Below are 23,779 nucleotides of genomic sequence, written 5' to 3' on the forward strand. Positions count from 1 at the left end.
CTATGTAGTTTCAATGTCAGACATGAGCAGGGACACTTCCCACTGGAACAGGTTGCTCATGGCCACACTGAGCTTGGCCTTGAACACCTCCAGGCATGGGGGATTCACAGCTTCTCTGGGCAACCTGTTCCAGTGCCTCACCACCCTCTCAGTAAAGATTTTTTTCCTAAAGTTTAATCTAAATCTACCTTCTTCTAGTTTAAAGTCTTATCCTACTGCTATAGGCCCTAGTAAAAAAGCCCCTCACTGTATTACTGTAAGTCCCATTAGGTAACATAAGGCTGCAGTGAGGTCTCCCTGGAGCCTTCTCCATGCTTCTCTGTTTCCCAGCTTTTTCATCCTTCATCATAGATGCTCCATCCCATTGATCATCTTCATGGTCCTCTTCTGGACTTCACTCCAACAGATCTATGACCTTCTAATGCTGGGGGGTCCAGAACTGAACACAGTACTCTGGGATGTTCTCCTTAGAACTGAATAGAGAGGGATAATGAACTCCCTTGTCCTGCTGGCCATCTGTTTTTATGCAATCCCGAGCCTTCATGCCTTTTCTGAAAAAATGAGGCAGAATGTGATCTTCTGATCCTATTTACCTAAATCTTTTCAGTACACAGGATCTAGTTGGGAGATTGGTGGGACTGCTGCAGATTGGAGAAAGGCTAGCTTTGCTCTGCAGCCATCACCATTCTTGGATGAAGAGGAACTGGGGAGAGAGGCAAAGTAGAAAGGAAACTAAACTGAACAATCCCACCCACTTACTTACCGCCTGCAAGGAATGTCTCACACATAATCCATATCACAGTGATGTTTGGTAACTCAAGATTAAAGCTGACATCTGAGCTACATAAAATAAATCAGCTCTGCTGCCTAGTATTCTTTCTGGGCCAACTGACAGCACTTGTGGGAAGATACATCTACATTTTGTAGTTCACATTCTTTTTGCTCTGCATGAGTAAAGGGATTCTTTATTCAGTTGCTAGGGATTGCCATTCAGACTCTCATTTTCCCTAGTGTGAATAAGCAAAGAAAAAGAAGTTTGGGGAAATTAAAATGTGTTTTGCCATTCTTTTCCAACCTCCTGTTTTTGAAAAAAATGTTTATGAAAAAGCACACATATATCTTGGCAACCTGCAAGGATACTATAAGGAGGATATATTCTTTAACACTAAACAGTGACCTAACTGCTGGTAAAATGACAAAGTAACAGAAGAGGCAACCAAAGATAATCATTTTCCCTTCAGAAATCTCAAGTTTTATGGTTTACAGACAGCCTAATTAACCATAATATTAGTTGGTCAGACAGCTGAGTGTCTTTGCAATAGGATTTCACAACATAGTAGAATAAATGAGTCATGTGAAAAATGATTCTGGGTTGCCAGAGATCTGACCTAACTTTGAAATTTTTTTTAACACACACACACACACACACACACACAAAAAAATATATATAATTGAATATATATATATAATTACATATATATATAATTGAAGATTAAAATATAGTTTTCATTTTCTAGCACCTTAAACCACATGATAGATATTTAATACAGCAGTGGGTCTGTTTCACTTTCCTTTTATCTTTCCTTAGTACTGTGGCATAACCTGTGTCTCAGAACTGACATTTTCAGTGGATGAAATTAGTGACATGTCTAGCCTCTGAATGATCCGATGCCAGACTCGGCTCTGACCTATTTCTATCGTTTCACCATTAAAAACAATTCATGTTTTCTTTTCCATTGTTTAATCATCTTCTCTTTGTTGATATCTTCTTCATCTTCATAGCACGTATATTTTTTATTTCCTGAGTGTTTTACCTTTCTTATTTTTTATTTTTTCTTCTTCAGTTGTTTCTCAGATCTGCTGTAGCACATCTTGTCATCCTATGATTATGGGCCTGTGTTCTAAATTGACCGAGTGAAACAAAATGTTTATAAAACATATCTGCTAAAACAAGCAAAGTAGCTTATCAAATGAGGAATAGTATTTTAAGGAAATCATCTTAGGAAGAAAAATCTTTTGTGTAGCTGTGAATTATTATTTTTTTTAATGGGTAACTTATTAAAAATGAATTTCAACAGTGTTGACTATATACTTAAGTCATTATCATGTGGATTGCATAACACTAAAATTAGACAATATTGGAAATCCAGGAAAAGTTATCCCTCTGGAATAACAGCTTGCTACTAGAAATACGAAACATAAGTCATCAGCTGGGCTGTATTCTCTGTGTTCCTTCTTCATTTTGGGTTCTGATCTTGCATCCTGATCTTACAAGGACACCAGCCATGCAGAAACCTATGCTGAATTTATCCTCTTCCTTCCTAATAATCTTGCCAAGGACCTGCTGGTATGAAGAAATTCATGACTTGGTCAAATCCTAGCACAAAGTCTGTGTTCTAGCCAGTTTTCAAATTTGACAAGTTTGAGTACATGGTTGTGTAATACCTTTACAGTAACTACAGAGATTGCCTCCCATTAATTTCCATGGAAATGCCAACAGATACAAAGAGTACAATAACACTATTAATAGAGCCAATTCTCTGCTACAAAACTCTACTTTTCAACATAGCCACCACCATTATCTATGCATTTTGACCAGCAATGAACTAAAGCCTGCATACTGCACTCATAAAAATCTGGACTAGAGGAGGTGACCCATTGCCACTCTTACCACTGCAGAAATGCACCACCCACCACCTCACTATGCTAACATCCACTGTTCGGTTTCTGTAAACATTAAGTAAGCATCAGTGAATGTCACTGGATGCATTTCTTTCTGCATTGAGAAATTCAGTTACATTCTTTGATTTATACACAATTCCATATCAGACGTAATAATGTCAGATTGCTCCTCTGCTACCATCCATTACATGGCAACAAAATTTAATGGAATATTGGTGGGAAGGTTCAGTCTCCACCACTATCTCACCACCATCTGCCTCTGATGTAATGGGAGCAGCCATCATATGTTAATTGCTTTTAGGAATATGTTTGATTATTTTTAGATGGCTTTAATTGTGATATATCAGCTGCAGGCCTGTCTGACTGTCCTGTTTTCTGTTTCTAAACATAAAACCTTCAGCACTTCTTCAACAGCACTCCAAGCCAATTTGCACAGACCTTGAACTGTGGAAGCCCTGGCCATGGTTGCATGCTCTCTCTCTGATGAAAGTGTTCAGGTGAGTTTTAGGTTAACAGAGAGGTTTCAGGTAAACACTTTGCTTTCCAGATGTCTGTTAAACTCCCAGCATTTCCTCCAGGAGCTCCAAGAGTAGTAGTAGCTGTCAGTTACATTGCTGTCATCTAGTGGCCCTCAGGAAATATGCACCCACAGGTTTCACAGTTCGAGTTAGGTTCCCATTTTAGTTCTGCATGTTACTTATATTATATATTAAATCTTTTGCTCTGGTGCTGCTAGCTATCAAGGATAATCACATCCAAATTTTACAGATTTCTGTTGCAAATTTCTGTTTTGTAAGGCCAAGTCTTAATAACTAAACTTGGGAAAACACATAGTACTGTCAGGGCACTGCAGTACGATGAATACTTTACCATGTGTAAGAAGCAAATCCAGAGAAACTGAAATAAGAATCTTTTCAGTGAGGCAAAGAGGTTGACCATGAGGAAGCTGGAAAAACAGAGGGAAACTATTGTTTGGGTGTGCTGGATAACAAGTTCTGCATTCATTGCTTATCCTCCAGCAGGTTTTGTCTCATTCACAATTCTGCTCAGATGCTGAAAAACCTAATAATCAGAAAGGTCAATTTTTTGCTCTTCAGGTAATCTCTGATTCCAGCTAGAAAAACTACAGATCTTGCTCTAAGAAGCATTACCAAATACTCTGAACAACTCTAGTACCAAACATGGCCAGTCTGATGACCTTTCTCCTTCACTGGTCTATCCTAATTCTTCAGTAGTTTTTGCAAGTTACGTTTTAAAAAAAATTACATCCCAGTTTATTTTTAGGGAAAAATCATTAGTAATACAGAGCTATCAGGACATCATTTCCACAGGAGTACAGACATTTAAGGATATATTTTCCCATTTTTTCTTCTTATTTACTATACTGTGCATCAGCTTGATTCTGTAGTAGGTTGCAGCAGAACACAGAGCAGCCCCTCTTTGCCCTGCATATTACATACATGGCTCTTAGTGAGAAGCTTCTCAGCTTTTACTTATTTTAACATCTTAATAGTTCTTAGCTTAAAGTATCTGCTACTGACAGTTACCTTTCCTTACACACTCAGCTCTGGGCAGGCAGTAGTCACAGTGCAACTGAAGCCCATACTGAGCTGTAACCTGACATTCTTCCAGGCATGTGCCTATAGTAAGATCTCTCCAGTTTTCACTGTTTCCCCCTGGCCAGTAGTGACAGTAAGATCACTTGCCCTTCACTCTGTAAAAATGTTGTGTACTTGTGCCCTTGCAGTGCGCACAGATGAAATGTAAATTCTCTCTGAAAACATTTTAAAATATATGATATTAAGAAACATTAAAATTTTGTGTGTGAGGGGAGTTTTATTTTTTTTAGTATTTCAAGGAGGTGCAGAATAAGCATGGTACAGCCAGCTTTCTCCAAAAAAATGTAAAGGGACCGCCAAAATCTTTTTAAAAGAAACTTTCCTCTAACTGGAAGAAATGTGGTGTGGAAGGCAAAGTATGAGAGCTAGTCAATTTCCCTTAGTGCTAGTGGTCTGGCTGTGATTGTGCAAAGTAGTGCAGAGAAGGCTTTAATATAATGGTCTAGTATTAAATGTGGAGGTTGGTGGCCCTGCGTGTGGCAGAGGGGTTGGAGATTCATGATCCTTGAGGTCCCTACCAACCCTGGCCATTCTGTGATTCTGTGATAATTTCTCTAGAAACTACTCTGTATTTATGGCTGCAAGTGACTGTAAACATGCAAACTATCAGCAACAGTCAGATGCATAAACAAGACTATATCCTACCCTGTTTCTTCTCTATGCATATTCTATCTTTCTATATAGATTGTCATTGACAAAAGATGTACTTCACAACTCTCAGAACGTAGATCCTAATGTTTTCTATTGAAAAAAATGACTTGGTTGGACTTACCAGAGATTCTAACTGCCTTCACAACAGTTTTGCATTTATCAATGTGACTGGTAATTTACAGTACAAGGTACAAATGAACTGAAGTTAGTGAGAAAATTATAAACCTATTAAAATTCAACAATGGAGTTCCCATAGCCTTTAGCAGGGATAGAATTTAATTCTACTTGTACTGGGTGCATTAGATCTGTAGAGCTTTTTGCTTCTTTAGAGCAGCGTTGAATGAAGAGTCGTAACATAATTCAATTCATTTAAAAATACAGTAATTGCAACAGAAGTGTTTGAAAAGACTTCTGAAACAAGCACGAAGGGTATCTTCTTTGAAACATGAAGCTAAACTCTGTACTTAGAAAGACGTTACATTTGCAGTCCCCTTCGAAAGATTTCTGAAAAAAATTAACAATCTAATTCATATGCTGAGATTGTCACTGGGAAACACTGTATGAGAAACACTGGGGAATTGCTTTTTTTTTTCCCCCTGAAATCTCAATACTAAAACTTTCTTCCCTTTGCCTCTGTAATTTTCTTAAACATAAAAGTCAGTCTAGCATGCAGTTTTTTTAGAGCATGATTTTGCTATGTTTGCTGCTCCTTAAAAAGCCCTCATGTAACATAGAATCATAGAATGGCCTGGGTTGAAAAGGACCACAATGATTATCGAGTTTTAACCCCCTGCTATGTGCAGGGTCGCCAACTACCATACCAGGCTGCCCAGAGCCACATCCAGCCTTGTCTTGAATGCCTCCAGGAATAGGGCATCCACAACCTCCTTGGGCAACCTGTTCCACTGTGTCACCACCCTCTGTGTGAAAAACTTCCTCCTAATATCTAACCTAAATCTCCCGTCTCAGTTTATTTTCCCTTGTCGTATCAGTATCCACCCTCGTAAACAGTCATTCCCCCTCCTGTTTATACGCTCCCTTCAAGTACTGGAAGGCCGCAATGAGGTCTCCCAAGAGTCTTCTCCAAGCTAACCAATCCCAGTTCCCTCAACCTTTCCTCATAGAAGGTGCTCCAGCCCTCTGATCATCTTAGTGGCCCTCCTTTGGACCTGCTTTAAGAGCTCCACATCCTTCCTGTACTGGGAGCCCAGGATTTGGACACAGTACTCCAGATGGGGCCTCACAAGAGCTGAGTAGAAGGGGACAGTCACCTCCCTCTCCCTGCTGGCCACCCCTTTTTTAATGCAGCCCAGAACACAGTTGGCCTTACAGGCTGCAAACACACTCTGCTGGCTCATGTCCAGCTTCTCATCCACCAGGATCCCCAAGTCCTTCTCCGCAGGGCTGCTCTCAAGAGATCTCCCCCAGTTTGTACAAATACTTGGGATTGCCCTGAACCAAGTGCAGCACCCTGTACTTAACCTTACTGAACCTCATTAGTTTTTCATGGTCCACTTCATGGACCCTGTCCTGGTCCCTCTGGATGGCTTCCCTTCCTTCCAATGTGTTGACTGCACCACTCAGCTTGGTGTCATCCGCAGACTTGCTGTGGGTGCACTCAATGCCATCATCTATGTCACTGATGAAGATGCTGAAGAGCACTGGTCCCAAGATCGACCCCTGAGGGACATTGCTTGTGACTGGCCTCCACCCTGACATATAGGATCATCATGTAAGAAATTGTTTACCAATGGTAAGAAGACTATGATACACACAGGCCATATAATGGAATTTAACCCTATCATGTGTGGCTTCTCGGCATTCAGCCAGCTTTTTCTAAAGAAAACAAATAGGCTTTTGACCAATTAATTTGAGTTTTAAATTCTGCTCACTATGTCCAGTAACTCATTTTCAACATACTTAAGCTACAACAGAAAATCTCTTTTCTGTTAAATCTGGATTTAGTAAAACTTCTTAGAACACAAAACTGCAAGAGCACATCACTGAAGTTTCAGTAGACTACTGAACACTACAGAGGGAAAAGAATTAATTCTACAAGACCTGAAATTAGATCAGTGGGCATCTCTTGAGCTTTAAATTACAAGTGGAAGTTGGAAGATCAACCCTTACATATTCCAGTTCTTTGACTCTTAGTTATGCCTATGAAATGCTGCAGGTTGTTGGTTATGTTAAAGTGGTGACCAGAGGAAAATGATGACTCATTATGCTTTAAAATCTGTATTTGGTAACTGGTGAAATGAAAGGCTCGGAGTCACTTTCCAGGAAAGTTTCAGAAGACTTTGCCTGAATCCACAGCTCCAATTTTGCAGGATTTTTACTAGAAAGGTCTGTATCTCCTGACTCATACATCATTATTTAGATCATATTTCCCATCCCATCAATTATTTTTCTTCTATTTGTTCATGCATATTTTTTTAGTCCTATGTTTTTTCATTTTAGGAACATGTTCTCTTCCTCTAAGTATTTTTATTCTCCTTGTTCAATGTATCTTTTTTTCTTCATTTTCTTTCACTTCACTTGTCTATTTCTATCTTTAGTATTATTCAGTTTATGACAGTATTATTTTTTCTTCCATGCCAAAACAGTTTCATTCTTCAGTGCCTCTTTGCTCTACCCAAGTGCACTCAAGAGCCTTAAATGCAGTAGAAAAGAGGCTTCTTACAGTACTGTGGAGCAGGAGATACTGATTTCAAGCCACAAGTGTCACATGTGCATGAAACGTGAAACTGGAAGAGAGTTACTGTCCCGTCTCCTGATCACAGACTAAGCAAGGAGTCTGGATGCACAAAGGGTCATTTCTTCCCATTGGCTTCACCAGCTTCACCATAAAACCCTTTACTTTCAATCACCGTTTGCTCAAAGCTTATAGGAAGAAAAACTACAAAATGTTACAGTTGACTTTTAAATACAACAGATAATTGGAGATTTAAATAAAATTTAAATTGGTTGCAAAAATATGCACTCACATGTACTTACAAGGACTTTTCCACCAGTTCATTTTCATTTCCAAAAAATATTTTAATCTAAAAGCTTACCATTTTTAGGACTTTGGTCTCCTTAAATCTCACTGGATCTTTTCACAGAAGAAACACATCAGAATTTGCCTATTAATGATAAATGACATTCTAGAAGAAAGCTTCTGTGACTACAAAATCCAATAGTTCTCATTTTATACATGTGGTAACATGATCTATCTAGATAAAAAGCTGTAGAATCACATCGTCTTTTGCACACTGAATAAAAACAAGACACGCAAATTTAGGTCAAGGTGAGTTTATTGTCTATACAGCATACCTAATTCCACCAGAACACTTTTCTTAAAACCATCTTTAAACTAGTTGAAACAACAGATTATTAATAAAAAGGACAACACTGAACAGAGAAGACCTTTTAAAAGGCTATACTGTATCAGAGTCTTGTCCATCCAAAATAATCTCATATACTTTCTAAATACTTTTGTTTACACTGATCATGTCTACTACCACACTTCCTAGCATTCCCTGACCATATAAACATCCGTATCTCTTAAGGAACATATTGTGAGAGAATAGCTGACTTGATATTTCATCACACTCGTTAAAGCAAAAAAGAAAAAAGAGCTTGAGAACAGGAACTGTGCAACTGAGAGTGATTTCTGAGGTACATGAGAAAATACTAATGAACATAGTGGAAAAAATCCAGTGGCCATGTGGTTCATTGAGTATTTAAGAGACATGCACATAAATCACTGAAATAAATATCTAATATACTATTTTTCTTTTTTATAAGCATGTTGGTAATAAATTGTTTATGAGGCGCTCCTACTCTACATTCATTGGATGGAGGAGAAGATCAAAATACCAACAACAAATAGCTGAGAGACAAATGCTTTACTCAGTTATGCCATTCATCTGGCACATCAGGAGTAGTTGTTGTTTTTTTTTTTTTTAATTAACCCACAGGAAGCTTTTATGATATCTGCAATTCAGGGAAAAAATCTTACATCTCATTTGCAATAATAATATTTTTTATAACATCTTCTAAAAGGGGCACTACAGAGTATTTTTGTTATGAATACTACTGTGAAACTATTCATGTTCTTTACAAGAATGTCACATACTTATAAAGCATGCCACTGCAGTGGATGATGCTCCCAGCACTCACAGTGGTTGCATGAGCCTGCTCTGTGGTGGACAAGTCTCTGCTCCACAAGAGCCCTGCAAGGTGCTGTTGCTTCCAAACCAAATCTTGTGCCTACTACTTCCCCCTGAAGCTGCAGTGAGGTGTGAGAGCCACAACACTTACACGTATTTTCTAGTTAAATCTATGAAACTGTGAATGTATGCCCATGCATGGGCAGACACAGCAGAGAGAAGCCTCAATGGGGAGCCATTTGGTGGACAAAGACACTGCAGAATATGGGGTCAACCTTCATCCCTTGCATGCAAGTAAACCTGTCAGGGCAAAACAGCACTTGCTTAAGTCCACTGACTTGGCTGTGTTTCCACTACAACAGCCTACAACATCCTGATGGCACATTAAAGATGGCAGAAAACTTCCTGTAATTCTCAAGAGCAGGGCAGTTCTCACAGCTACTTCTATACTCAGCCATGCTGCGTGGCAGAACTGAGAGGAGCAGAGCATGTAAGTGCAACACTTACATGCTCTTAGGCCCATGCTTTCTATGTGCAGCCGTGCTAACGTCAAGCACAGGCAACATTTTGCCCACAGTCTGCATGATTTTCCATTAAGCATTAGCATGAAAACTTGCACATGCATAAGCTGCCAGAATGTTATCTGATCTGTCAGGGAATATTACCTCATATGTGTGCTGCATGTGGCTTTGGAATCTTGCTAATCACAACACTTCCAAAAATTAACTATCTTTCATTTAAAAGTGATGCAGTTGCTGAATTTTATGTGCTTTCAGTGTGAAAAGCCACTGTCAGAACAAAGCCATCCAGTTACCGTTTTCCAGCAACACAGCTGTTTGAAACCTGCTCTGTCAGGCTGTGAGGTATTATGCCCATCCCTATAGCTGCTGTGGCCCTGAAGCCACTTGGGGGAAGAGCACTTGAGCCCTCAAGCCTCGCTAAGAGCAGTTATTGTTGGCACCTTACAAGATGGAGACTTCTGCACACAGAACAGCAGATTTGAGCACTATGGCTCAGGACTCAGAGAGGATATGGAGAGTGCTGACACTTGACCACTGAGGCACAGTAGGCAGCTGGGCCAAGTTGTTCACATGGGTTGTGAGGCAGAGCTGGCCATTCTGAACAGCAAGACTCTGAGTGCGGCCATCCTGGCTGCCATCCTGCTGCCCAAGCTGTTAAGCCTGTGGGAGCCAGGCATTACCTGTGCTTGTGTGGGCACCTGAAGGGGCTGGAGTGTCCAGAGGGAGACATGTAGCCACCACACACATCATCCACACATCCAGGATTAGGGTCTGGAGGCACAAGAGGCGCTCCTGGATATGCCCTTGAACCAGTGCATTTTTTCCACTATGAAAGACCATAAGGGAGCCAATGCCCCTGCTTGCTGCAGTTTTTCCCCAACGCACCCGGTGCAACTGTGTTCCACTGGCCAAAGCACAGGCCCTAAGCAGCCACTTGCACCGATAGCTCTGCTGAGGCTTTCAGCAGGGAGTAAGTAACTGTCATGTTGTGAGGTATTGTGAAAATGGGAACCATTTTTATCTTGTCCAGTAAACCTGAGGTAAGTATACCATCTTTGAAGGATGTGATCAGGAAGGAAAAGAAAGAAAAAAAGGAAGTAAAAATAAAAATAAATCATGAACACGCTATTAGGAAAAAAAAAACAAAACAACCCAACCTGTACAGGGCATTTCCAGTAAATCACAGAATTCATCATATCTCCACTTAACCATCTACTTCAGGATTTGAAATTTAAGCAGTAAAATAATATATTATAAAAACGTTTATAAAATAGCAGCACACTCAGTGAAACAATACAGCTAAGTACTGTTAATGTGAATAAGAATGAAACAAATCATAGCTTCTTAGCAGCGCACAAAAAAAAAAAAAACAACCCAAACAAATAACCAAAACTTTACTCCATCTTCTACCCTCATCTAGCCAAATGCAGCTGAGTCCATTCATATAATATTCTTCAAAGTAGCATGTTCTTTCTGGACTTTGTCTGAAAATTGCAACCATTAACATTGCAACCAACAACTTCATTCTGTATATTTGCAAACTGTTAATACAATCGTGCAAAAAAAAAAAAAAAAAAAATTGCTCCAACTCCTTTGCCAACTAACTGCCTCTTCTTTACAGATGGAGCAGAAAAATAAATTCAAGTACACTGAATACACCTTTGTAATGAAAATCCAAGTCTCAAACCTCAACGTTCACCACTTGTATCTTTTGCACCAGCAAATTTTCTTTCATTGTCCATGGATAACATACTGGTGGTATTCAGATCCTTCTGTGACACTGAACAATATAAATCATGAGGCTTTTATCCGGAATGTCATGACGGGAATGTCACCTGAAGCAGGTGCTGGTATTTCCAGAAACACCACAACTAAAAAAAGTACACCAGATACTGGAGAATATTGACTATAAAAAGCTATATGCTTTGCTTTTGTGTCTTTTTTCTTTTCCTTTTTTTTTTTTCCTTGGCAAAATTGTCATAAACCATTTCATTTAATCCCTTACGAACAATTTTCAAAGTGCTTTTTGAATGAAATGATTTATAATAATGTTCACTCTGGATCAATAAAGTTATTGAAATGCTCAAAAGCCATGACGGGGCAGTGGAGGAAGCTGGGTAGTTAGGTCTCACACCAAATCTCATCTTCTTTAACACAGTGAATATACATTAAAAAGAGGAAAATGGACACAGCATCATTTAATTATCTTTACACGAAGCTGAAGAGCTGCCAAAAGTTAACATGGATGTGAAACATTATCTCTGTAAAGGAATATAATGCTTTTTCACAGATGATCCACTGCATCTTGTAATCCAAAGTTCAAGGTGGTCTGATTAGCCAACTAGTCAAAATTATTTGTTGCATTTCCCCCATTTACCGTGAGTACTCTATAACTTCAGCTTGGCCCACAGTTGGGTAGAAGGGATTGCCCTCATGCCAAAGATGCTGCTGTGTTTAAAATGAACCATTTCTGAAGGAGAAGTAGAAATAATCATAGGGGAGAGGGGAACTTAAAGCAAAACTAAACAAACAAAACACCTTCTTTTCTAGCTGGCAAAATAAAGCATCTTCTTTCTTAAGTAGCAGCTACCACAGACAGCAAGAATAAACAAAACTAACATACAAAGATCCAACAAACACTTCTGACTACTAACAGAGGTGACAGATCAGCAAATCTCTTCTGCATTGAAAATGGTTCAGTTGCTTCAGGGACCTTTTCCCACATTGCCCTAGCCCTTCTTCTACTGCTTTGCAATCTAGTCAAGCCATAAAATCGCACACACAGTTCCTTTCTTAAATCTAAAAAAGGGGTGTATGCAGTAAGTTGTAATCCATAGACAAGTATACTCTCTTCCCACAAATGCAGGCTTACATTTATCTAGCTTTTATAAGCATTTAATATCACTGATACATAATCAAATAACAATTACCAAATACACTGCGGGATTCCCTTCTGTAGAACATCATGGGCACCAAATGTTTTTTTCATTATTCAGTTTTTTTTCACCTAAAAGAGCTTTAAATACGCTCTACGTGGGAGTAGATTAAAAAAAAAAAAAAATCTAAAAATAGTAACAAAAATAAAAGGGGTGGGAGAACAAGCCTGACTTTCTGTGCTGATGTCCTCACAGGTTGATATCTCTCACATCTGTGGGAGTGCTGGCCTGGTCCAGTTCCTCAACGGTCTTAGAAGGATTGCTTTGTTGTTGCTGCCGGACTTGCCTAAGGTTGCTTATTAGCACCGACTCAATCTGTTCTTGACAAGCTTTAAGGCAGTCCTAGGAGATAAAAAGCAAATTGATCTGTTCATTAGATATATTTTTTTCATACTGAACTTGTAAAGTTTGAAGAGCAGGAAACGCCTATCTGCCATGGCAGAAAATAACCTTAAATTCTCAGAGATTAGGACTGTTTACAAACTCCCCTGGATTAAATCATGGGTGTCCAACCTTCTGGCTCACATGGACCACACTGAGTGCAGAGGAATTATCTTGGGCTGTAAATAAAATATGTAATATAGTTATATAAAAGTAACAAAACGTCTTGTATTTTTTTTCAGATTTTTTATTAAAACATACACAAGAGAGCAACAAAAACATAAAGCTAGTGGGATATTTGACCTTGTTTTTGTGAAACTAATGCATCATTGTGTGGTTCAAGAGAAGCAGCTGCAATTCTTATTGAGTTCTCAAGGTGCTCATCAGACATTTTTGATGAAATTTTACTCTTCATGTTCTTCGCCTTTCAGAACAGTTGTTCATAAATGTACATATTGCTAAAAACCGATGACAAGAATAATGTACGATTGTGAAGTAAGGGGTATTTTTCTCTAGTAAGATAGAATCATAGATTCACAGAATCATAAAAAAGGTGCCTGGGTTGAAAAGGACCTCAAAGATCATCTAGTTTCAACTCCCCTGCTGTGGGCAGGGTTGCCAACTACTAGACCAGGCTGCCCAGAGTCACATCCAGCCTTGTCTTGAATACCTCCAGGGATGGGGCATCCACAACCTCCCTAGGGCTTATAAAAATCTGGTAAAGAGACATGATCAATTTTTTCCTTGAGCTGAATGCCTGAAATGCCTGATTGCTACTCTATACATTCCATCTAAAAATTTTTAGTTTATGTTTTTAAATCAATTGAAAATGGAGTTGCAAATACAACAAAAAATTGATGAGATTTTTCAGAAATCTTGAAACCTATTCTCAAATTGCCCCCACATGGTCAGAGTATCAGAAACTCTAATCAAATACATATCACAAAACTAATTAAAATGTAACACAAAACATTTTATACTTTTTGTTAGCTTAAGACATTGAAAATTACAATATTTTTCAGCACCACGCTGCTGTGGTTTAACTCAGCAATGAAGTAAGCACCACAGAGCTGTTCATTCATTCCTCCCTCAAGTGGGATGAAGGAAAGAACTGGAAACAAAATAGAATTTGTGGATTGAGATGGAAACTATTTAATAAAACAGAACAGAAATAAAAATGCAATGATATCTATCTCTCTATAGATCCAACACGCAATTACTTGCCATCCGACAACCAGCACCCACCTAAGAATACAACAACCCAATTATTAACACAGTGTCTTACCAGCCCCTGACCAACACCCAACCAATTCCCATGCAGCAGTTGCCCTCAGCCAACTCCACACAACTTTACAGCCTTCTGCATAGTATCATATCATAAGCACTAAACCCTTTCCTAATTCAAGCCAGTCATCCTGGCTTCACTCCATCCCCTGCCATGCCATAATGGTGGCATATCTTCCACCAAGCAGCCCAGCCCTGGGTGCGCTCCAGTCATTCAGGAACAACCAAAACATCGATGCTTTCTTAACACTGCCTCAGCTAAAACCGTGACATATACAAGCATTCTGGATATTTCTTCTGCAATTACTGTGTTACCTTATTATTTTACAAAATAACACAAAGCCAAGTTTAATAATTAAACAATAAAACATCCATGTCTGCTTAATAACAAAAAATGCATGTCTACGGGAACTGTTGATCAGGGCCTGAACCTCTAATTGACCACTTGAACCTCTGATTGATCACGTGAGGCGAGCAATGAGTCAGCCACAGAAGCACAGGTGAAGGCAATTCACTTGTGGTACTGGAAGGGGTGGAACCTGGCTCCACGTCTCCTAGATCCCACTTAAGTGCTCAATGCCACTGAGGAAAGATCTCCTTCTGGAGTTTATTGTGAGCATTTTTCGTTTATTATCTTTCCACCATGATAATCCCACTTAGCCTAACCTCTGTACACTTATTGATTGTACACCTATTGATTGTACAGCATGTCTTCACAGGCACACATGCATGTGTAGGTAAGCTGAAATACTGTTATTGGTAATTGCCGTATTTTACTTGTCAACTGACACAAGTACATGTAATGTGTAATATACACAGGCTTCGATTCAACTATGCACACTGTGGTGGGTGCGAGAGGCAGAGCTGGCACTGCATTGCACCCTCCCCTCCACAGTGTTTTCATCTCCTATGCAGCCTGTGGTAAAGCTGTGTGCAACTGACTCATGAAAAATCTCTCTAAAATAATAACGTTAAAAGTTTATGATCTTGTGGAGCTGCATTACTAGCTGTCCAGGCCCACAGGTTGAACACATCTAGGCTGTACAACACTAACTCTACATTTATTAGAATTTCCAGATCTGTCATGGTTTCATGATTTTTCATTATCGGTATTCCACATCATAACATCATGCAATGCACTGGGGGTTTGACTGCTGATGCTCAAGTTCCGGGTGCCTGTCCAGAGGAGAAGAGCAGCTACGTTTCCCCAGGGGGCTTTGCGGTCAGCGAGGAGATATAACTCCCGGCAAGGTCACCTGATGCTCTCTTCTTTGCCTGCGCTGCTTCGCTTGCGCTTCTTTGCCTGCGCTGCTTCGCTTGCGCTTCTCTGCCTGCGCTGCTTCGCTTGCGCTTCTCTGCCTGCGCTTCTCGCCTGCGCTTCTCTGCCTGCGCTTCTCATCTCAGCGTTGTGGTAAGGCCGATCCACCATCAATTTCACATTCTCTCTCCTTATAAAATTCTGTTGATACCATATTTAGTAAATTACTTTGTTTTACCTCAGATTGTTGCCACTGTTTTCAATTATTTCGGGGTCCCTTATTTTCTTTTTTTTTCCAGGGGCGCGGATCCGCGGATCCCTCCGCCCTTCTAGTCACGGAACCGGGCCGAACCAGCCCGTAAACCGTTGACATTCTTGGTGGAGAATGCGGGCAACAGTTGCTTTTTAGCTTTTTGAACAAATCTCTCTCTCCGCTCTCAGACAGCTTCATTGGGAAAGTTTATCTGTTTCACCAGTACTGTCTGAAAGCGTGACCTTGAAAAGTCCAGGCGGACGGCCAATACTCTAGGATATTTGTAAACTTTGAGCCTTGCTATCTTGTTTCTGTAAAAGAAAAAAAAAAAAAAGAGAAAAAATGCTTTCTCTACTGAAACTGCCTTTTAAGGGGCTGCATGCCACTGTCTCTTCTTTCTTAATGCTAAAAACATACTGGGCCTTAATTAAGTTCACCACTTTGCTCTATGGAGCAATAGGTATATATAGCCAATTGAAAACATGGATGGAAATAACTATGTGGCATCTGCATATTATGTGGCATACCATTCCAGAGGGAGCTGCTAATTTTACAGGGTTGGGGATTCTTAAGCAGGTTTCCAGCCTCTCCTTTGAATTCTTTATGCGGATTTTCAATGCTCACCTGATCACGTTATTAATCTCCGTGAATGTACTGCTCACCATTTCACTTATTATTAGTATTTATTATATTTTGAGGAAGTCTGCCCCAAAACCAGTAAATACTGAGTGGCAGGGAATGTGGAGAGGCCTGGGTGAGACTTTAGAGAGATGGAAATCTTCGGTGTCATGGAACTTTACTCCAGAACACCTGAAAGACCCTGAAAATTTAAACAGATATTTGAGACAGGAATGTCGTGGCTCAGGAAGATCTGAGGAGGCCCAAATTGTTTGGGGCCTGGCTAATGCTTACCGGGCCTTATTCAATACTATCCTGGAGAGGGAGAGAGTTTGTGAAATTGAAAAGGAGAGTCTCAGGGAAACAGTGCAAAATGAGCGAGAGAGTCTCCTGGTCGAGAGAAACAGCCTCCAATCTGAGAGAGATGCCCTCCGAATTGAGAGAGACTCCCTGCAATCCAAACTCAACAGTCTTCAATCTCAACAAGACACCCTCCAATCTGAGCTAGATACTCTCATAATCGAACGAGACAGGCTCCGAGCTGAACTGGAGGATGAGAGCATTGGAACTGACCAACCTGATCAACTACAGGAAGCACCACAATTGATGTCACTTGCCCCTGTAAGAGGACGGAAAATGAAACGAATCTCGACTCAGTTAGAAGAGAAGAAAGAAGAGGAGAGAGGTCCGGAGGAGTGGCTCCAAGATCCACAAGAAGCACCCCTAAGTCCAGGGGAGGGGCCCTCAGTAAGACCACGGTCACCGGCGCCAATGAGGGCAACAAGAAGTCCCGAAAGAGTAAGAGGTGAGCAAGATATCGTTACCATTGTTGATCGATCTCTGAAAATGAATGAAATTCGAAGTCTGAGAAAAGACTTTTCACGTCACCCAAATGAGCCTATTGCCACTTGGTTACTTCGATGTTGGGACAATGGGGCCAACAGTGTGTGGCTGGATAGTAGAGAAGCTCGCCAACTGGGTGGCGTTGCTAGGGACTCAGCCATTGACAGAGGTATTAGTACATGCCAGAACCAGGCCTTTACCCTCTGGAAGCGGATGTTGTTAGCTGTAAAAGAAAGATACCCCTTCAAAGATGATCTGATGCCTGAGAAAAAGAAATGGGCTGATATGGAAGAAGGCATCTGTTATTTAAGAGAATATGCTGTGGTGGAAATGCTACATAGCCCCGATTTCATTCCTGACGAGCCAGACCAAGAGCATGATCCCGAGAGAGTCAGGTGTACACCAAACATGTGGCGTACATTCACAAAGACCGCACCAGAAAGGTACGCCAGCACATTTGCAGCAATGTATGGCAGAGGGGAAAGAAGACCCCTTATAAGTGAATTGGTTAATAAACTTCAAGACTTTGAGTTACATTTAAGCCCTCTGCGAGCTTGTGTTTCAGCCATTACAAAGGTAGCTGAAAAGCTGGACAGAATGGAAAACAAACAAGAAGATATAATAGACAAACTATCAACCGTGCCTGAAGCTGATAAATCCATGGAGGTAACGGATACATCAAATGGGGACCAGAATCCCCAAAACAGCCTATTGGAGGGGCTGATCAACTTGATTTCCTCCCAGCCGGTGGCATCTAATGTCTCAGCTATCAAAAGAAGACGTTCTCCTGCTCGAGCAAGTGACAACAGTAAGACCACATCACGTTTTGCCTTGTGGCATTACCTACGTGACCATGGAGAAGATATGAAGGAGTGGCATAAACAACCTACTCCTGTACTTCAAGCACGGGTAAGAGAGTTACAAGACAAATCAACCACCAAGGTGAACTTCTCTAAAAAGGTGATTGCTCCAGTTGCTGCAGACAGTGAAGGTAACAAATAGAGGGGCCCTGCCCCCAGCCAGGGGGGGAAAGGGATAATAGAGTTTATTGGACTGTGTGGATTAGATGGCCTGGCACATCAGAATCACGAAAATATAAGGCCCTGGTGGATACTGGTGCACAGTGCACTCTAATGCCCTCGAGTCACCAAGGGACAAAATCAGTTTATATTCATGGGGTGACTGGAGGTTCCCAAGAGCTGACTATGTTGGAGGCCGAAATCAGCCTCACTGGTAAAGACTGGCAAAAACACCCTATTGTGACTGGCCCAGGGGCTCCATGCATACTTGGTATTGATTACCTCAGAAGGGGATATTTTAAGGATCCCAAAGGGTATCGATGGGCCTTTGGAATAGCTGCTGTAGACACAGAAGGTGTTAAGCAGTTGTCTATTTTGCCTGGCCTGTCAGAAGATCCATCTGCCGTGGGGTTGCTACGAGTGAAAGAGCAACAAGTACCGATTGCTACAAAAACGGTGCACAGACGGCAGTACCGCACCAACAGGGATTCCTTGCTCCCCATTCAGAAGCTGATTCACCAACTAGAGAATCAGGGAGTGATTAGCAAGACTCACTCACCTTTTAATAGCCCCATATGGCCAGTGCGTAAAGCCAGTGGAGAATGGAGGCTGACGGTGGACTACCGTGGCCTGAATGAAGTCACACCCCCATTGAGTGCTGCTGTGCCAGATATGTTAGAACTCCAATATGAATTGGAGTCAAAGGCAGCCAAATGGTACGCCACCATTGATATTGCTAACGCCTTTTTCTCCATTCCTTTGACCAAAGAATCTAGGCCACAGTTTGCTTTCACCTGGAGGGGCATTCAGTATACCTGGAATCGTTTGCCCCAGGGGTGGAAACATAGCCCAACCATTTGCCATGGGTTGATCCAAGCTGCACTGGAACAGGGAGGTGCTCCTGAGCACTTACAGTATATTGATGACATCATCGTGTGGGGCAACACAGCAAAGGAAGTTTTTGAGAAAGGAGAGCAAATAATCCAGATCCTTCTGCGTGCTGGTTTCGCTATTAAGCGAAGCAAAGTGAAAGGGCCTGCCCAGGAAATTCAGTTCCTAGGTATAAAGTGGCAAGATGGCCGTCGTCACATCCCAACAGATGTGATCAACAAAATCAGTGCCATGTCTCCACCCACTAATAAGAAAGAGGCACAATCGTTCCTGGGTGTAGTGGGTTTTTGGAGAATGCATGTTCCAAACTACAGCCTCATTGTAAGCCCCCTTTATCAGGTGACACGGAAGAAGAATGATTTTATGTGGGGTCCTGAGCAGCAGCAGGCTTTTGAGCAGATTAAACAAGAGATAGCCCGTGCCGTGGCCCTGGGGCCAGTACGGATGGAACAGGATGCGAAGAACATCCTCTACACTGCTGCTGGAGAGAAAGGTCCCACTTGGAGTTTGTGGCAAAGAGCCTCAGGAGAGACCCGAGGCCGACCCCTGGGATTCTGGAGTCGGGCGTACAGAGGGTCTGAAGAGTGCTACACTCCAACTGAGAAGGAGATCTTAGCCGCGTATGAGGGGGTTCGGGCTGCTTCCGAAGTAATCGGTACAGAAACACAGCTCCTTCTGGCACCTCGACTGCCAGTGCTGAACTGGATGTTCAAGGGAAAGGGTCCCTCCACCCATCATGCTACTGATGCCACTTGGAGTAAGTGGATTGCGCTGATTACGCAGCGAGCGCGGATGGGGAATCTCAACCGTCCAGGAATCCTAGAGGTGATCATGGACTGGCCTGAAGGCAAAAAGTTTGGAACACCGCCAGCAGAAGAGATATCACGTGCTAAAGAGGCCCCACCATATAATGAACTACCCGAAAATGAGAAGACATATGCCCTATTCACAGATGGATCGTGTTGTATTGTGGGGAAACACCGCAGATGGAAAGCCGCTGTGTGGAGCCCCACACGACAAGTTGCAGAGGCCACTGAAGGAAAAGGAGAATCGAGCCAATTTGCAGAGGTAAAGGCTGTCCAACTGGCCTTGGATGTTGCTGAACGGGAGAGGTGGCCAATGCTTTATGTTTACACTGACTCGTGGATGGTGGCAAATGCTCTATGGGGGTGGTTACAGCAGTGGGAGCAAAACAACTGGCAAAGAAAGGGTAAACCTATTTGGGCTGCTGACCTGTGGAAAGATATTGCTGCCCGAATAAAGAATATGGTTATAAAGGTGCGTCACGTAGATGCCCATGTGCCCAAGAATAGGGCTACTGAAGAGCAGCAAAATAACCATCAGGTAGACAGAGCTGCCAGAATTGAGGTGGCCCAAACAGATCTGGACTGGCAGAACAAGGGTGAATTATTTCTAGCCCGATGGGCCCATGAGACCTCAGGCCATCAAGGGAGAGATGCGACATATAAGTGGGCTAGAGACCGAGGGGTGGATTTAACTATGGATGCTATTGCGCAAATCATTCACGACTGTGACACGTGTGCCACAATTAAACAAGCCAAGAGAATGAAACCTCTCTGGGAGGAAGGGCGATGGCAAAAGTACAAATATGGGGAGGCATGGCAGGTTGATTATATCACCTTGCCACGATCTCGTAATGGTAAGCGTTATGTGCTCACCATGGTGGAGGCAACAACTGGGTGGCTTGAAACCTATGCAGTACCCCACGCTACCGCCCGAAATACCATACTAGGTCTTGAGACACAAGTCCTGTGGCGACATGGTACCCCAGAAAGAATTGAGTCAGATAATGGGACTCATTTTAAAAATTCTCTTGTAGGTACCTGGGCTAAAGGTCATGGTATTGAGTGGATTTACCATATTCCCTACCATGCACCGGCCTCAGGTAAGATTGAACGATACAATGGGTTGTTAAAAACTATGCTGAAAGCAATGGGAGGCGGTACATTTAAGCACTGGGAGAAGCATTTGGCAGAAGCCACCTGGTTAGTCAATACCAGAGGATCTATCAATCGTGGTGGTCCAACCCAGTCCAGCTCCCTACATACCGTAGAGGGAGATAAAGTCCCTGTTGTACATGTAAAGAATATGTTGGGAAAGGCAGTTTGGGTTATTCCAGCCTCTGAGAAGGACAAACCTCTTCGTGGAACTGTTTTTGCCCAGGGACCTGGGTCCACTTGGTGGGTGATGCAGGAAAACGGGGATGTTCAATGTGTACCGCAAGGGAACTTGATGTTGAGGGAGTGCAGTCAGTAATTCCTAGTGCGTGTGTTTATATTTTGTTTGTATATATTAAGCATGATGTAGTGATGTGGAATAAGGGGTGGAATGTCATGGTTTCATGATTTTTCATTATCGGTATTCCACATCATAACATCATGCAATGCACTGGGGGTTTGACTGCTGATGCTCAAGTTCCGGGTGCCTGTCCAGAGGAGAAGAGCAGCTACGTTTCCCCAGGGGGCTTTGCGGTCAGCGAGGAGATATAACTCCCGGCAAGGTCACCTGATGCTCTCTTCTTTGCCTGCGCTGCTTCGCTTGCGCTTCTTTGCCTGCGCTGCTTCGCTTGCGCTTCTTTGCCTGCGCTGCTTCGCTTGCGCTTCTCTGCCTGCGCTGCTTCGCTTGCGCTTCTCTGCCTGCGCTTCTCGCCTGCGCTTCTCTGCCTGCGCTTCTCATCTCAGCGTTGTGGTAAGGCCGATCCACCATCAATTTCACATTCTCTCTCCTTATAAAATTCTGTTGATACCATATTTAGTAAATTACTTTGTTTTACCTCAGATTGTTGCCACTGTTTTCAATTATTTCGGGGTCCCTTATTTTCTTTTTTTTTCCGGGGGCGCGGATCCGCGGATCCCTCCGCCCTTCTAGTCACGGAACCGGGCCGAACCAGCCCGTAAACCGTTGACAAGATCTTAATGTTTTACCTGCCTTTGCTCATTTGTGTTGTCTTGAGCAAGAACTCAAAGTGCTTCTCAGTGCTCTTGTAAAAAATGAAGAGTAGGGTATATTTTGCACTTTCCTATGCAAAGTTAAGTCATTTGAGTGATTTTTCACTTAAAAAATGAGGTTTTTCTCTTGACATTACCAACATGTGCTATACCAACACAACACACAACACAGACAGAGGCACATGAGTTTTACACCAACTCAATTCACCACATAAAAGCGAAGGGTTTTGAGGTTCCCAGTGCCCTGTCACTGTATGGGTCATGTATTTGGCATCTCAAGACAAAGGCAAACAAAAAGTGTATTTACTTGTGAAAATTCAAGCAAGAAGGAAAGGTCCAGAACAAAAGAAACATCAAAATTTGAACGGTACAGCTTCCAAAATGCACACCATAACATGGTGTGGCACAGGCTATTGATTCATGCTGTTCTTGCTTTTTCTTTTAACAAGTCTTTGTTGAAGAAGCAAGAAAACCGTCTCCGAGTTAAGTCTCCAAACAAGAATCCCATACTCTGAACAACGCATTAAACTTGAAACCCAGAATAAATCACACTGTTTTGTAGCTGGGCACTGTGGAGGGAGATAAAGTACTGTCCACAACAAGGGAACTAATTATACAGCCCCAAGTATGCCAGCAGCACTATTCTCTGAGCATATTCCACAGAAGAGAACAGATTTCAGCAGCACTGGAGAAAGAGGTGTAGGGTACCCTCTCCACATCTTTACCTGCAGAACTGGACTATTTTAACAGCACCAACAGTCACTGATCATTGTTTCACAGAGAACACTGAAGAAAAGATAGCTACGAAAAAAAGTTATAAGCCAAAAATGCATTATCAAACCTCTGAGACCACTATATTACAAATTATACAGTGTAACTTAGCAGAAAGAGCAGCATACAGTACAGCAACACAAATCTGGAAGCCCTGTACATTACAACTCCTGCAACCATCAAACAATATGAACAAATAAATAGGAAGGACTCATCGCACTTAAACCAAGACAGTGATGAAATATAAGGCTGTTGAAATATTACCACATGTTCCACGTTCTTGATAGTATGTTGGGTGGTCAAATAATGTGGTTACTGAAAAAAAACGTGAGAAAAGGTAGATGAACTCTTAGTTATAGAAGAAACTGAAAAATAACTCAAGCCACAACTATATGAACACAGTATGCCACTAGTATGTAGTGTGCTGGGACTGAGACACTGTCAATACTGAGGCACTGACCTCACACAGGCAGATCACACAGGCACTATGTTAGCCCAGAAACAGAATACAGAATGCAAATGCAACTCTAGAGAGCAAGACCAGCAACATCCACTTTCTCCACACAATATCAAGTCATTCAGGTGAGTCTGAAATAGTAACGTACACAGTTTGTCCTCCTGGTCAGACTTGCAAAGACACACCAAATGCAAAGTATCTGTTCCACTGATGGCATTTATATTCATGATGCATGCAGTTAGCTTTGGTGTGTCACAAACATCCTTTTTTCTTGGGTACTAGTCAACAACTGCTAGCTGTAAAATCACGTCCTCTCTTTTTCGTGAAGCTGTCTTATAATGACCTCTATTTGAAGATTCATCTGCCAAAGAGAGAATGTGAAAAATGGCTTTTCAAATTAGCCCAGGAAAAATGGGTTGATGGGATGCTGGCTGTATTGAAGACAAAAATATTCAGCGATGTGGATCACACC

General features: G+C 41.7%; 1 protein-coding gene across 8 annotated transcripts in view; it reads right to left on the reverse strand.

Moving 5' to 3' along the window:
* Window positions 1-8,230: 8,230 nt before the first annotated feature.
* The window catches only part of CCND2 (cyclin D2), a 48,262-nt gene continuing 32,713 nt past the window's right edge, over window positions 8,231-23,779 (reverse strand). For 3 of the 8 annotated variants that reach the window (XR_014885855.1, XM_085233954.1, XM_085233937.1), the window contains one exon: window positions 22,361-23,165. Coding sequence is in view for 4 of the 8 variants with exons in the window: in XM_085233954.1 (XP_085090080.1) it covers window positions 23,163-23,165 (3 nt within the window). In the remaining 4 variants the exon portion in view is untranslated. Of the gene's footprint in view, window positions 12,906-12,939; window positions 13,124-22,360; window positions 23,166-23,779 lie in introns of those variants that run through there. The other 5 variants (XM_085233904.1, XM_085233913.1, XR_014885866.1 and 2 more) reach the window with 3 other exon arrangements.

Source organism: Meleagris gallopavo, chromosome 1 (genome assembly GCF_905368555.1).
Source record: "Meleagris gallopavo chromosome 1, MGAL_WU_HG_1.1, whole genome shotgun sequence".
NCBI lineage: Eukaryota > Metazoa > Chordata > Aves > Galliformes > Phasianidae > Meleagris > Meleagris gallopavo.